The sequence below is a fragment of the Motacilla alba genome, chromosome 3 (genome assembly GCF_015832195.1).
Source record: "Motacilla alba alba isolate MOTALB_02 chromosome 3, Motacilla_alba_V1.0_pri, whole genome shotgun sequence".
NCBI lineage: Eukaryota > Metazoa > Chordata > Aves > Passeriformes > Motacillidae > Motacilla > Motacilla alba.
This window is the reverse complement of record NC_052018.1, coordinates 83,446,225-83,462,885: the sequence shown is the minus strand read 5'-3', so window position 1 is coordinate 83,462,885 and position 16,661 is coordinate 83,446,225. Positions and strand designations below refer to the sequence as shown.

The 16,661-nt window shown below is 45.1% G+C and overlaps 1 protein-coding gene across 1 annotated transcript in view; it reads right to left on the bottom strand.

Moving 5' to 3' along the window:
- Window positions 1-4,573, bottom strand: part of ZFAND3 (zinc finger AN1-type containing 3) — a 134,660-nt gene extending 130,087 nt beyond the window's left edge. The window contains exon 1 of the mRNA XM_038132886.1: window positions 4,348-4,573. Coding sequence (XP_037988814.1) covers window positions 4,348-4,418 — 71 coding nt within the window. The 5' untranslated portion in view covers window positions 4,419-4,573. The remainder of the gene's footprint in view (window positions 1-4,347) is intronic.
- Between the last annotated feature and the right edge of the window lie 12,088 nt (window positions 4,574-16,661).

Here is a 16,661-nt window from a genome sequence, read left to right as displayed (position 1 = left end):
ACATATAACCATTGTTTGTTTAGAAGCTAAAAGCAAGCTTTGGTGATATACACTCACAAACTCATCATGCTTAAGTTAAATGATTCACCATTTGATCAAATGTTTAATTTTAGCAAACAAAATTGAGGAAAGAGCCAGATTGGCATGACAAGGATCTGATGATACATAAGTGACTGGAAAATCCAGACTCAGAAATAAACTCTGAATTGGACCTGCACAGAACGCTTGGGGCACAGTGTCTCATCACATGTATGATGCATGCAGTGTCAGAAAAAGGCAGACCAAACAGCAACATCCTGCAAAAGCCCTGCTGGCATGTTCTCAAATAATATTGCTATCAGTTTTAGCTGACTACAGTACCTTATAGTTGCCAGAACTAAGATGAGATGAAACTAATCACACTGTGTTTTCAATCAACTTCCTGCTGGCTGCCACCATTTCAAGAATGGAATTCATTTGTTTTATGTCTATTAACATATTTCCTTCTTTTCTGGTTCTAAGATACTAAATGCAGCGGCATGGTATCAGTCTGGACAATAAAAATGATAAGCAGCAGTCACTACAGTACAAATAGAATTGTAAAAGTATTACCCTCTCTGACATACTCTTTTCACAGTATACGCTACCACCAGCTTACAAGTCCCTTCTGTGCATATAACCATTCAACTGTAGTGTCCCCAGCCCTCTGATGGTTTCACCCACCAGTGAAACCTTCATGGAGATCTTTAAAAGTCAAAGGGAAATTGCCAACATGTAGGTCATTAAAGAATCAGCCTCATCTCTAATAAGCAAAAAGACTTAACTGGAATATAATACACCCAGTAATATTTTCATGTATTTATAAAATCTTCAACCTTGAGCTCATATACACCATAAGGGAAAGGCTTCTGAAATCCAGTAGTCTAAAAAAAAATAAACATTACACAATTCTATAATTCTCTGGTCTGTTAACCAGGAAAATAAGAATGCATTTTTCCAGGTCATAAGAATCGGAAGTTAAATGCAGCATATTTTAGATTAAGAAATCTAAGATAACTTGTATACAGAACCCTTTCCAATCTTTGTATACTAAGACTAAAGACTATTCAAATAAATAGTGAGATGGTTCCTAATGACTGAAGTTGAAGATATAAAAATAGGGAGAGAGGGGAGAAAAATATTTCCATACACTAAGTTGTATGAATTTTTCATAAATAACATGAATACTGATGAGGTTTCCCAATTGAGATTATCTGGGTAAGTGAAATGATTCTGTAAAATATAAAGATCATCTCAGTGCTCCATTTAAACTTTACTCTAGCAGAAATGATAGACTGGAGATTCGAAAAAGAAGGGCGAGTCTGCAGATTTAAGGATGGATTCCGTGATCTTCAACAAAAGGCAAGCAAACGTTAGTTGTTGACCTTAAGCAGATGTTTCAGAAGTTCTTAACAGCCTCGCTCAAAAGTATCTTCTTTCAGCTGTTCATTTTTCAGTCTCTTAGATCTTGAAACATCAAGAGTTTAGTAGTTTTCCAGTCTCTGGAGATTCTTGAAACCTAGAGGATCTGAATTTCTAATATAAACCCAAGTCTTCTAAAAGAAGAACCCCTCCAACTTCAATGCAATAGTACATACTAGTCTGCTCCTGTAATCTCTTTGCGTGCCATCACTATCAACATGAGTCTCTGGAGCTACTTCTATCCCTGTTCAACCAAGGGGCAAGCTTCAGCATAGTAACCCATAGCTTACTTCAATTTTAATAATTCTTTCAGTCTTTTCCTTAATATTTCCTGTCATTGTGGCTTACTGCAGAAAGCATGCATCTTACTACAAAGAGTCCTGTAAGCATTACATAAAATGAATTTTAAAAAACAAAGGGATAATCTTTTATATTTGGTAAAATCTAGACCTTATTGTTTGACTCCCAGAGACAAAATTGCTCTGCTGCTTACTTGGCTTGGGCTCACTCAAGAAGAACTGTGAAAGGGTTCTCAACCACTGCACTGACAGGGACCCAAAAACATAAAGCAATACCGTTCCTCTACACTACCTTATTTACAAATTCAATGGAAACGACGACATCAATTACAAGTTTCATAACTTTTCATAGCTTTTAAATGTCCTGGCCCTGTTGTGACTTGACAGACATTAAGATGACATGAAAGTCACAGGTAAGACGCTGTCCTAAAACATGTCTTAAAACATGTCCTAACCCTAGCTAAAGCAAGGGTTGCTCTAGGAACTCTAGCTGAAATCTAGAGCAGCAGAATTTCAACTTCACACAAATATAAGTCTTTCTGCTATCACGACTTACTTTCTTCAGAAAGCTGGCATAAAACTGTAACCCTTTAATAAAGAACTCCTGACAATGCAACTTCAATAGAAAGGCACATCTGTCTTACCAGACAATCCGTTCAAGCACTAGCAAGGCCTAGGTAAATAAGGCCATGTAGTCACTTAAGCTTTTTCAGGACTGAAAAGTACAGCAATCAACTCTGGAAACTGACAGGACCATTTTTTTAAAGTGGAAAAACAGATATTTATTTTGTCACTGTGTATTGAAATGCACCTGGCAGACACTTAAAAGAGACTGAAAAACAGGCTAATTCATTCACTGCATTAGTGGAAAAAGTGAGGGGTTTGATCCACACTGCTGTCTTAAAATTATCATACAAAAAAACCCCTGCACGGATGGCACTCTGAAGGGGAAAAAAAGGGGAGGGCAAAAATACACCAGTTGTTATGTGCTTGTGCAAGGGAAGCATGTTTAAAAAAAAAATCAGCTTTAAAGGCAATGGGTTTTCTTAAAGCCTCCTGTAAGTAACCATTAAGCAGATCCTTGAACACAAAGCACCAGATTTTCTTCTCATTATCAAAACATGCTGAACTAGCCAAGAAGTCGAGCCCAAAGAAAAAGTTCACTTTCAACTTTCTACAATTCTCCCATAAGTATCACATTACAGAAGTCAGTGCACTGCGTTAGAGATAGCAAAAACTCGTTCTCCACTACTTTACAAAAAATATCAGACCCAAATATGGGAGCCTAGCAAAACAAAAATAAACAAAATAATTTACTATATATTTATAATCTGTCTTGCAAGATCACTCCCAACAGGGCCATGGCATTTGTTGCAATTCAGGCTTCTGTCAATACTAAAAAATGGGATTTCGTTTAAAATCCTGCCACTTCAATGAACCAACTAAATGTATGGTGACATCACTAAATCACTCTTATTGCATCTTTTTTCTCTCAGCCTCCACTTCCCCAGAGTACCTTAAATTGCATGACATAAATCCCAAGAAGGTACAATCACAGACAAGTGTAAATCTCAGGTGGGCCCTCAGAAGTCTATTTAGTCACATACTCTATGAATTTTCAATAAATAAGAACATTAGGGACTAATGTTGCTGTGATAGACACTAAAGACATTTTACAACGATGTGTATCTGCTAGAATACCATCTCCCATGATACAACTGATTTTTTTTTAAAAAATCAGTAACAGAAATATCTTCAACAGACACGGCCCTAGAAGTGGTAATTTAGGAAAGAACAGATTTACTCTTTTTTTTTTCCACCTTTGGCAAACAGGAATGACCCCTACTTCCTTCTTCCTAAAAGGGTACCAGCAAGCAGCTAACAAGGGCCTTATCTATCATGAACCACTTCGCTTTCATAAGGTGGAGAAAGAAGTATGTTTTTGTCCTTAGCCTTTTTCCCTCATTAGTTATGCTGCCCTACATGAATCGCAGCGACAGCTCCTGGTTCCCGGGCACAGGGCAGGGATGTGTCAGGGACACCCGGCAGGGCACCCAGGGGCCCGCATTACTCATCTGCGCCTTTGAGGAGCTAAAGGCAGGCCCCGGAGCGCAGCCCGCAGCCCCAGAGGAGGGGCGGCCTCTCTCTCCAGGAAACCTGCGTGCCTGGGGAAGCGGTCAGGCCTCCCCCGCCGGGCTGCCGGGAAGGCCGCGGTGTCCGGGCGGCGGGGGGGCCGCGGGCGGCCTCGGCACCCCCTCCCCCTCCGCAGCCGGGGGCAGCGCAGCCGCCTCCCCCCTGGGCACCCGCTGCCTCCTCGCCAGCGGCCGCAGCCGACGCCGCGGTCCAGGCCCCCCGGGGCCCGGCACCCACATGCACGGAGACATCCCTCTTCTGAAGGGGGAAAACCCCCGCGGCCCGCCCGGCAGGGGCCCAGGGCCGCCCCCTCCCCGCGGGGAGCTGCGGGCTCGGCCCCCGCCACCGCCGGGGGTTACGACCTGGCCCGTTCCCCCCCACGGCCCGGCCGCGGCCCCCCGCCGCCTCGCCCTTCGCTGGCCGCCCGCCCCCCTCCGTCCCTCCCCGCCCCAGCCCAGCCCCGGGCCCGGCTCACCCCCAGAAGCCGCAGGGGCAGCGCGGGGGCAGGCTGGGCGCCTTGCTGCGCTCGCTGCCGGCGTCTCCCATGGTGGGGCCGGGGCGCGGGGCGGCGGCGGGCGGGGGGCGCGCGGCTCCCGGCCGGGATTCCAGGCCGGTCAGCTGGAGCCGGGCGGCACCACTGGGGAGGTGGCGGAGGGGAGGGCGCGGGGGGGCCCGGCCGCACCCTGCCGATGGGGCGGGCAGGGGAGCGGAGACGCGGCGGCACGGGGACGCGGAGCTTCGTGCGGCGGCGCCGCCCGCCCACCGGTGCCGGTGACCGCCCCGGTGCCACAGCGGCGCGCGCCCGCCCTCCCCGGAGCGCCGCTCGGCCCCTCGCGCAACAATGCGTGCCCCCCTCCGGCACCGTGGCTCCCCCCGTCCTGAGCGCGATGGTTTCGTCAAGCCACCGAATCAGCTGGGAGCGGCGTGTACCACAGCACATCCCCGGGGGAAGTTGGGGCGGATCGCGTTTGAGAACTGGGTGACAAGCGAGTTTGGAGGGCACCCATAGCCTCGAGAATAGAACAGGATTCTCAGTGACGAGTCCCAGGCGGGGCTCAGGCCCGCAGAGCCGCCTGGAGCCGCTGCCCTCTTTTGCCTCTACCCATACGTTGGGCGCACAGTGGTACAGCCAGGGACGGCCGGCGGGGTGGAGGGGAGGGTGGTGCCGGTGCCGCTCGCACATGCGCAGCCGGGCCCTGACGCGGAAGTCTGTTGGAGGGAGCGGGTCCCGGGGGGCCGGGCCGGGTCCGTCCCGGGCTGCCGCTCCCGCTGTGCCGGGACCTGCTTCGCCGAGGGGGGCTGTTCTATGTCTTTCACTTGTCCCGGTAGCTGCCAGCGCAGTGTGCCGGGGCCGGTCCGGTTGAGCCCTCTCCCCGGAGGCTGGGCGGCTCTGGGGGACTCCGGTGCGGTGCAGGGTGAGGACAGGGACTTGTTCCCTTTGGGCTCCGCTTGGAGATAGGTCTGGAGGGGCCCGAGGGCGCCGTTTGGCCTTCTCTTTGCCTTCTTTATCCTGTAGATGTTCGTCCTCGGTTCCCTCAGTCCGAACTAAAGCTGTGTACGTGTTTGACGTACTCGGGGTTCACCTCGCCTGTGGTGAACGCCACTGGCTGCGTGAGGACACGGAGCTGGGGGCTGGCTGCAGCCGGGAGAAGGCAGGCCGCGCCGGCCCCGTCCTCTGGGACCTGCAAGAGGTAAGGGAGGGCAGGGAGGGAAGAGCACAGCTGGCACGGTCATTACTGGCTGCCGCCCTTTGACGGACAGGAAAGGAGAGGGGAATTTCCAGCACCTGGACTTGAGAGCTGAGTAATGGGGATTGTACTTCTGGCACTGGTTTAGCCACTAGTATTGAGCAAGTTACAGCCTTGCACTCTCTGTACCTTGGTTTTTTTCTGTGAAATAGAAAGAGTGCTGACATCTCCCCTGCCAGAAATTTCAGATCTGAGTGGGAAATGTGTGAAAAAATACTGGTGTGGCATTAATAAAAGGGTAATTTTGATCTATTCCTGGCTGCTGTTGCCTTATACTTTGATTTTTGCTTTGCACTTAAAACCGAGGTTATTAAACTTTGAAAGTAATAAACATTCTTAACAAAGTTCAGAGTATGTGAATCTGTGTGAACAACTAATTAATTCTGACAAAGATATTATGGCTTTGGTATTAAGCTTTCTAAAGCATATTCTATCAAATTAATTAATGACAAAAAAAAGCAATAACAAAGTACATATACACACATGCTTAAAACTTTTTAATAAAAAGTTGGAATTTAATTGAAATCGTGTAAACAAGACTTCTTGTGAAAAGGCTGGTTCATGACAGTTTACTAATGGTGGTGATTTTTTCAAACCATTCTAGTCTGCGATTGCCTGACTCCCAACTGCTGCAACTCTCTGCCCTCTCTGAAGTGTCTGTGCCTGCAAACCACTCTGTGCACTGACCAGCACCAGGGCTGTCCCTTGGCAAAGTTCTCTGAGGACAAAGCTGAGCTGCTGAGGCAGCACTGCTGAGGGTACCAAGAGAAGCAAGTACATGCGAAAAAAATAGCCTTGGCCTTGTTAACTCAGCCCTTTAAGCCACTAAGTCAGCTGGAAACTGAAATGGTCTCTTGTGCTGGCTACCTGCACTGCTACCAGAGGCTGTAAACTCCCCTCAGATAAGGAGTGGCTTCTTAAAGATGATCTAATAGGCTTTATGTCTCTAATTGCTATTAAGGTAAGCTCATACTGAGTTAGCTTTCAACTATTACAAATGTTGTGCAGAAGCAGTCTCTCTGCTCAGTACTTCTGCGTCACTTCAAATAAACCTCGGCTTTCATCACCTGAAGGGAGCCTAGAAGAAAGATGGAGTCTGTTTACATGGCCATGTAGGGACAAGGACAAGAGGGAATGGCTGTAAACTGACAGTGGATTTAGATTAGATAATAGGAAAAGAATATTTAACTGTGAGAGTGGTGGGGCACTGGAACAGATTGCCTAGAGAAACTGGATGCTCCATGCCTGAGAGTGTTTGAGGTCAGCTTGGATGTTGCTCTGAGCAGCTTGGTCTAGTGGAATGTGTCCCTGCCTGTGGCAGGGGGGTTGGAATTAGATGATCTCTCTTTAAGTCCCTTCCAACCCAGGCCATTCTATAATTTTGTAAAGTGATGTTGGAATTATGTCAAAATTTCAGTTTTCCAAGCAGCTCAGCTTTTTAAAAACCCTGCAAGGGTGCAGTACTTCACTCCAAAGTTAAACACAAGAAAAGCATGAATTTAGGGACAATGCTGTTACACAAAGCAAACGCTTATTAAGCATGCTGCCAGTGAAGATACACAAACAGCTAACTCTGGCTGCTACTAATGCCCTGAGGAAGAATAATCTCAGGGACACACACATGATAGGCTTCAGGATTATGATGCAGTTGAATACTATGGGATCCAGAAGAGGGGAGCATGTGCTTTGATTTCATGTCATGTTTGTAATGATGTATTTGGCCTTTTTTATTTTTAAGTATGACCTTTGCAGCACTGTTTTTGTATATTTGTGATATTTCCTACTTTGTCTAGACAACAGAAAATTACCGATGTATCAGTTCAGCATTGTCTCCTGAAAATTCAGTACGTTAATCTGTACCTGCTTTTCTAAACCCTTTATTGTTATGATTTGTGTTGTGTGTCTGCTAATCACATCCATCCATTTGCAACCACCAGAAAGTATTTTTGTGTTGAAATGTGGCAGCAAGGGGAAGTACGGCTGAGCGACACTTCTTTAGAGGCTTGCAAGGAGAAAACTGGTTCAGCTGATCTAAAATTAATGCCGTCATGAACAGGGCATTGCAACCTCCATTCAGATCCAACCTCCAACAGGTCTCCTCTTGAGCCAGGCCTCTGGCCCCTGAGGAGTTTCAGTGCTGACATTTTCTCTGGCTTTTTTGATCCAGAGTCCAGGCCCTGGACGCTTTCTCGATAATGTACAAGCATCCACAGACAAATGGATGAACAGCACCTAGGAAATACATAGAGGGATAGGTAGCATATTAGTTGGTTCCAGGGCTGGGAATATTCATATACAGAAAGTTATCAAATGGTCCAGATGCAGCAAAGCATGTTTCAGCCTTTGGAAGCAAATATGCATTGTAAATATGTAATTAGGTGGGGGGAAAAAACCTCCTGAGCGATGGGAACGTAATTTGGAGAAGAGTGATGCCTGAAATAGTGAGCAACAGTTTAAGTTCATAACAAGAGAAACAGCTCATGCAATTTGAGTTCTATGTATCTGAATGCGTGAAAGAGATGGGGAAGGTGCTAATCCTTTTTAATGAGTGACCCTGCAGCTATTCTCCAGGCATATTTTTGCAGACAATTTAGATAATATAGAGAAAAGCAGCCAAAATACAGGCTGCAGATGCTGAAATACTTGAAAAATCTAATGTTTACTATCTGGCCATTTGGGGACAGATTATAATCGTACATTCTTACTTAAAATTGTCACCAAAAATAGAAGGTATTTGCTAGCAGGACACATAGAATTTAGTAAAAAATGGAAACATGTCTCTAAGGAGATAAATGCTTAGGATATATGCAGAGAGTGTTCTCATGGTAAAGTCTGATTTTAACCTCTTGCTGGTGTTCATTTCTAGCTCATTGTCAGCAGGACCCCATTGCGGGATTAGATGAGGTAATAGACCTCACAGAATCCGAAGGCACAACTCCGCCAAGTTTGGAAGCATCAATTAAATACCATTGTTTCTCAAGAGCTCCCTTTTTTTTCTCACTATGCTAGAAAAGGTTGTACCTGTATATAATCAGAACGTTTGGGGGTGGTTTATTTTAGTATAAACATGATTGCCTGACTGAAATACATGTGCACGACCATAAAGTGGAGCAGGTGGAGAATGTCACAAGTATTGTACATCTTCCTTCTCATCTTGAGATCTAAATTACCATGAAATGATAAAAGTGACTCGTGATGCCAGTCTGTTTGAGAGACTCTTGAACTGATTGAAATAATCACCACTTTTTAATTCCTCTTCAGTAAGCAGATATTCTTAGTGAAGTCTTTTCTTTTGGAAGATCATTCTTGTTAAAACCTGTACCGAGGCTGTGAAATGAAATGAGCATGTGGGAAAGGGCAGTGGAGAGGACATGTCTGAGCTCTAGCCATAGCAAACAATAAAAATGAACAATTACGATGATTCACTAGAGCCCGGGGCACGGACTGCAGACCATGAAGGCATTAACCTGTAGCAAGTCAGCAACATAGATCTGATCCTAGAAAAAGTGACTGATCCATGCCAAAGGCTGGCTGAATCGGGACTGGGGCTGCCAGGCTTGCAAGTGCCTGCTCTTCGCTGCACAGCTCACCTCATTTTCTCCATTTGAAGCACATACATTGGGGTTTGTGTGCACCTGGCCTGGCAGGGTGTGATCCAACTGAATGCCTCAGCATTCACTCACTAATTTAGTTTAAGTTAGGTGTCAGTGCAGGCTGTCTGAAGAGAGAAGTGCCCGCACCTTAGCCTCTGGCTTGGCCTCAGTGAATCCAACTCAGTTTTCTTTGCTGCTCCAAGGAAGTCTCCAGATTAAAGAAAACAAGCTGAGCTCATCTTGGCTCTCAACATTGCTTGTGTTGACAAAAAAAATAATTTACCAGCCATGAATTATCCTTTCAAAATATAAAACATAAGCTTGAAAACTAAAGGACAAGTTAAAATAGTTACAACACAGAATTTGGAGTTGGGACTTTGACATTCTTCTAGTTATTTTAAGTCTCTCTGTGTGTCTTTCGTTTTCTCAAGTGGAAACTATCTCATGGGCACTCTGGTAAAGGAGTCTTTATTGGATGGTGGTTTTAGAAATGAAAAACTGCTGCTGTTGCTATTACTGTGACTAAGAGAGTGCCATTTCTTTGCAATTAATGGCTGGATGGAAGGTCCAAGGTTAAAGAGAAAATTCTTAACCAGTTGCAATTTGCATTATTATGACTAACCCAGAGGCAATTAATAATACTTCTATTTTTTTCAGACATGTATTTCTTCCCCTTCCTGCCCCTTATGTAATCTAGGGCACTTGGAAAAAAGCACAGATGGAAAAATTGGAGTGAAATTAAACAAACATTCTAGGCTAGTCTAAAAATGCCAGATAATGTATTTCAAATTTTAAAAATCAGAATATTAGACATTATTTAGTAGAAGGAGTGAGGATGCCTAGAAAACAAAATTGTGTAGTGACCTCACACAGTATGGTGACAGCAACTAATACCGAAATCACTCACACAAAGATAATCCTGCAGATGTCAAAAGACGGTAGAAGTGCTACTTTGGGACATGGCTTAGCAGCAGTGCTGGGTTGACAGTTGAACACAATGATCTTAAAGGTCTTTTCCAACCTAAATGATGCAATGGTTCTATGTTCTATATAAGGGAGACTTTCATTATTATTAGAAACCACGAGACTTATGAATCTGTAATGATGCTGAATTTGTGCTAGGCATTTCCTGGTGCTGGATGGCAGACTCAGCAAAGACCAATCTTAGCCTTTGAATGTTCTTTTTAGCAAATGATCTCCAGTACTTCTTAAAAGAAAAAAAAAAAGGTAAGCATTGTGACAGCAATTTTACCAGGAGGAAAGCAGCTTTGGAAAGTGAAACAAGCTGCCTCAGGTCACACAAGAAGGCACCTGCAGATCTAGTAATAGCATTCACATTGCTCAACTCCCAATATAGCAACCGATGCAGAGTCTGTGCAGTCTTGCAGAACTCACGCCTTGGGTGCTCCTATAAGCACCTCCCAGGACCTGCTTCCTCTCCCACAGTGTCCAGGTTTGCTTAACAGTGGTATCTCAAATCATTGCTGCAGCTACTTGGTTTACAAATTGCAGGGATAAAAATTCATAAAGCACTATACATGTCCTTCCATTTGAAAAAGCAGCTTAGGCCAAAAGAATATGGTTAAATGGAAAGGTAGAATATTAGTAATATTTATATATTTCTTCTGTTTTCTTTCCCTGTCTTCGAGATTTTCATAATGCCTTGTGCAAAGGTATCTTGTCTGCACCTATGTCTTCTGGGTCCTACTGCAACACAGATAAAGAAGCATTATAAAATTCTCATCTTGTATAAATATCAAAAAGTTCACCTTCATTAGATTGGAAGGTGCCTGCCCTTGGTAATCTGTTTGAATATAAGCTATTTCTGCTATGACTGCTCTGAAGATGTCAGCCCCAGGGACACAACAACTGAACATATTTCTTGGCACCTCAATAGGTTTATTAATTCTCTGACTTCTGACCTGGTGTTTCTGAGCACGGCTGAGATGCGTGGTAATTCCCTCATAAACACTCCAGTGTCAGGGAGGCTTAATTGCTTGGAGTCATGAGAAAGTGTTTGGTAGTTCAATGACAAAAGGTCTTAGAGAATGTGAAATGAGAGCCGACAGTTCTCCCTTGCTGCTCCTGCCTGCTCCCCTCCATAATGCATCCAGCATTTAGCTTTTTCAGGGCTGTGGCACCAATGTTAGCAGAGCAAATCCTGATTCTGCCGTTTATGGTATCCATGTGATCACAGCAAGATCAGAAGTTAGAAGTCATAAGTGCCGCTCGGGTAATTTTGTAAACAGCAGCAGCACCAATTTCTTTTACAGCAAGGAAAAAAAAATACATTGCAACTGGAAATGAAGAGCATACAGAGCAGCTGTTTCAAATTTGTCTGATGCTGTTATAAAACAAGTTTAAAGTGTTAACAGTTGTACCCATGGCACAGTTTCCCCTGCTGTGTGCACACTGACAGCTTTCCTTTATGCCATGTAACTGAGCTACCACATTTGTGCTGAGTTCCTTTGCTGTTCCTCTGAGATGCATTTCTCCTGCTGTGGGCTGGAAATAACTGGGTAGAGTCCTGGACTTGCAGGAACGCTGTGCAGCCAACCACAGCTATCATGCCATACAGCAGCGTCTGCTGGGCTGACCAGTGCTTGTGGTGGTCCTCAAACCTTCTGCCCTTCCTGTTAAATGTGTGTCACCTTCTGACTCCAAGTGGGGAGTCACACCTCCAGAGAGCCACAAGTGTTTCACACTCTGCCTGTCACACCAAGGTGATGGCAAGATACAAGCAGGGAAGGTTGGAGGAGGTGGTGGCCCTGACCAGCTTAGTGCTCCCCAGGCCAGAATAGCAGCCATTACTGAAGAGGAGGCAAATTGCTGAGGGGCTGCTCAAGAACCCGGTCTTGCCTCTTGCAGTAACATACCTGGGGCAGTGTGGTCTACTCTCCTCTCCCTGGGCTGAAAACATTGAGATCTGAAAGAGTCTTTCACCCAAAGGGCAGAACTGCTACTCCAGTTTGAAGGAGCTGAAGTATTTGTTGGAGAGTGAGGAAATGGTGCTCGTTGAAGGTAAGGAGAATGTTGAGGCTTTGAATTTTCCTTAGAAACTCAGCAGGGGATTTCTGTACCCCCCTCTGTCAAGCTGCAAAGCACTTCACTCTAGCAGGCTACTGCTAAAGCCAGGATACCACATTTTGTTTCAGTCAGTCGAGAAATTTGAGGAGAACCTAGACAGCAAAGCAACAGATGAGAAATCTGTCCGAGCAGCAAGCCATGAGACAATGGTTTCCAGGGAACCGGGGGAGTTAGAACTCAGAATCTGGAAGTGAAGCAGTAGTTAGGGAGATGATTCTGACAAGATACCAGCCATGGTGACAAACCTTGGCCCAGCTGCAAGAGAAAGAAATTGATCTGCACAACAACATTGTAGTTGGGATGGAAAGTGGAGAGCAGACTGGATGAGAGATGGGCTGCAGCACCTGAACTTCATGACCTTACTTTGCTCCTGCACAGCTCTGTTGATGGTACCAGCAGTGCAGAAAGAGGAATGGTCTGTATGGTGTGGGGCCACTGCTCTGGGGAGGCAGGGAGATGCTATCTCCCCATAGTACAAGGAGCAGCCATCCTTTTCCTACCCAGAGCAGCAGGCATGGCAAACCTTGTCCCAAAGTCTTTGGGACTCTCCATCCCATATTTCATATCCTAACACACCAAGTACATTGGTGGCCCCAGAGTCACCCAGCTGCTGTGAAAGGGAATATTTCTTAAGAGCACGTAGGAGGGAAAGTGGCTGTCAGTGTTTGTGTATGGGTGAGGGAGGTAGATGTCTCGGAGTGGGGAGAGGAGATGGAAATGGGCTCACTGCAGCTTCTTCACTTTCTGAAGGTCAGCTTACCATTCCAGTGACTGAAACACATCTTCGACTTCAGCAGTGAGTCTGGCCTGTATGGGCTCCAAATGTGTGGATTTGTAGGATAAATTGACGGTGTGAGTGGAGTAAGAGTCTGGCTAGAAGACCAGTGCAAATGCCTACACTCAGGTGTGGAGCCAAGTGCTGGCACAGGAATGAAACACTGGTTGATCCTGTATGTCTAAACTATGCATGCAGGAGAGAAAGAATAAATCACTGTTGGGGTTTGCATACCCGTTTCAGGAAGATTACTGCATTTTACAGACAACTTCTCAACAGAAGAACAGCTTACAGGGTATATCTTGAAGGCTTCTGACAGGAGGAGGTGGAACATGGGGCAGGTCAATGGTTAACAAGCTGAAAATAGTTCAGTGAAATACCAGAGGGAGAAACCATAGCAATGGAGAAAGGAGTAACAGGAGGATAGGAAAGAAGAAGTTATCAGTGAGGTCTTAGCAAGCAATACAAAAAGTGGAGAGACTTCTGAGCAGGGATCCTCCAGCCCTTACTTGTCACAATTAGCCTCCTGAAGCTTGTCTGTGTTGCTGGGACTGTCACTTGTGTTACCTGCTGAGTTTATTAATTTCTTTATTAACCTCCCAGCAGTGGTTAACATGAGAGGTTTAAGAAGACCAAGGGAAAAGCTGTCAGAGTGGCTTTATCTGTAATGACTTTTATTTCTGAAAAAATGTGACAGTTCAACACCTCAAAATGGGATCCGGGACAAACTGCTTTGTTTTCCAATTCTGTTATCCACAGTCAAGGCTGGATTAAGACTGTGTCAGGACAGGCCTAATCAATTCACTAAGGAAGAAAGCTTTCTGCTGTCCTGATCAAAGAAAATCTTGAAAAACCCTATTCAGGAATTTCTACTACCTTTTGAAGGCAATTTATAGACAACAGCTCTGAGGTGTCAGCTGCTTGTGCCTATTAGTGAAGTACTGTTGTTACCAACTTTGATTACCAAGTAAGCTCATTCACTTCTGGGATCAGAAGGTGCCAGAAGTCCTTCAGGAGCATGACTGGGAGTAGGTGTTGATAGCTATTACTCACTCTCAGAGGTGCCTCTCTGCATTTCTGGGATGGGCCCATCACCTCCCTACTTCCAGAAGGCCACACACTGGCCTTCTACTCCAGCACGTTTTGGCAATGCTGATTTACTGCGGAGGGGGCAATAGCTGCTGTCACACTCGGGGTTGTTCACCTGGCCCTTGGCTGCACTGGGTAAAAGGGCTCCAGCAACCAGGCAAGGAAGGCTGTACTGCTGAAACTGAAAGCTGGGGATCTCTTTTTAAAGAAAAGCAGACTGCATTGCTCTGTTCCCAGAAGTTAAATGTTGAAATCAGTGGTTTTTATATTTAGAACTGCTGCTAGTGCACACATCTGGTGAACTGAAGGCATGGCCATGCTGCTAGCAAAGCTCACTGGAAGCAGCTCATCTTTACTGGAACACAGTGCATCTGCATAACATCTATGAGAAGATCAGGAGACTTCTCCAGTAAGGAGTTCAAAGCTTTGCTAGTTTGTACACATGCATGGGCAACAGATTTCAGCACCTGTTGACTGATCATCACATGAATGAATAGCTGGCAGCTGTTGGACGTTCATCTTGCTTGTGAATATCAGAGCTTGTCGCAAGTCTGTCCTCTGCTTAAAAAAAAAAAAAAAAAAAAAAAAAGTAATAAAAAAGGGAGGCACCCAGGAATAAGAAATAAAGGGGTTAAACATCCAGGTAGTGTTGAAACCAAGAACCAGAAGATGGTTAAAAATTATTTAATCTCCAGCTTTCTGCTGGAGAATTATTCCCAAATAGCAGGCTGTGAACAATAACCTTTGGAGACTAGTATTCCTGTCAACATTTTCATTCAGTATAGCCCTGGGACCTGTAAGGGCCTGTGTGGGACAATGTTGCATCATTGGTATCAGCACATCTGGTTAACAGCACACTGACCTGCTCAACAGAAATGAACTCATGTAGACCATGGTTCTCCATTTCCTGTCTTATGCTGAAAAATGCATCAGTTGCTTTATACACAGCTACAGATCTAGCTCTGCTGCTGCATTTATTCTGAGCCCATTCCCCAGGAGATCTTTAAAACACAATTATCTCCAGCTCCACTTAATCACACAATCTGTCCCAAGGTCTGTTCTTGTTTTCTTGGTCCCCCAATTGCCAAGGGCTCTCACAAGGACTCTGCTCTCTCTGTTTTGATCCTGTATCAACATTTGCCAGTGTGCCTTGTCAGTCACCTTGCTCTGGGACAGCTTAATGGCAGGTCTTGCTGTTGTGGTACATTGCCTTGTAAAGCAGATAGTGAGGTGGTCTAATTGTGTTTAACCTGCCCCTAAGCAGGACATACATCTTCCCAAGACTTTCCTTTGCCATCTTTTCATGTCTGTTTTCATTTGTGTCATGACACCCATGCAGGTGTCAGTGTGCTTACCTAAACCACATTGTTTTTCCTTCTCTCACAAGTGAGCACACAGGACTGAGCACACAGCCCAGCAAGTAGTCCATTCAGGTAGTGTCTTTTCAGGCTGTTGAAGAGATCTGAGCAGTGAAGCAATGGAGAATGTTGTGATATTTTGGGTTTCAGCTTTGCTAGAAACAAGCAGGTGGCTTCTAGTAAGCTGGAGGAAAAGGAGGGGCAATAGAGAGTCTGGAAAATACACGCTTAGGAGATGTGATGGCATTGAAGGACTACTAAAATTAAACTCTGCTGTCTAGGTTTCAACTGAGTCCAGTCCAGTCTGAGTTCAGCTTACACTGAAACCCAGGCTATAATTTATACTCCTGCAAAAGGTCTATGTCTAGCTTTCTCTTTTTCTGGAGGTTGAAGTAAAATGCATGAGGACAGCAGCCATAGGTAAGGCAGTACAAAAACAGATGAGAGACAAACTACCAGTAGTTAGTTGTAGCTTAATCCATAATTATTTACTGCAGAATCTCTTGCACTCATGTTAGTCTCCTGTATTCTATTTCTGGTGACAGGCTGCTAGACATTGGTTAAGCAGGTGGCTTGCCGATGACTCCCACATTATATATTGATCTGTTCTGGCTGCCTGTTCCTGGCTGGTAACTTTATCAAGGCACAACTGCCTATGTAGGTTATGTTGTGACAGTGCCCAGAAGTACTGGGCTCCTGAATGAAACACATAAAACCCTCTACAGGTACAAAACCACTAAAAGCCCCAGGCTAAAGTACTCATTTATTAAACTTCCTTTCCTCTCTCTTGTTGTCCCATACCATGCCAGCCCTGGACACAACCTAGCAAAAAGCTGTGATCATTCATTCTCCTTCCTGCAAGCTGCTAAAGCTGCTTCTCAATCCCCCACCAAACTCTCTGCCTGGGGGGCAGTGTCTATCAGGAAGAGCCACCCTGTTAGACATTGTCACCCCTATATAGTACTACTTAGTATTCTTTGTGCCCTTTGCTGTCTGATCCTTTGCTCCATGACCCAGCCTAGACTGATCTCCTCCTTTATCAGTACCAGCATCAACTGCTTCTTGATGACTATTTGCCCCAGCTTTGGATATGAAAGGTAGCATACACTTTCTTTTCTTATGCTGCCTCTTTCCCAGCT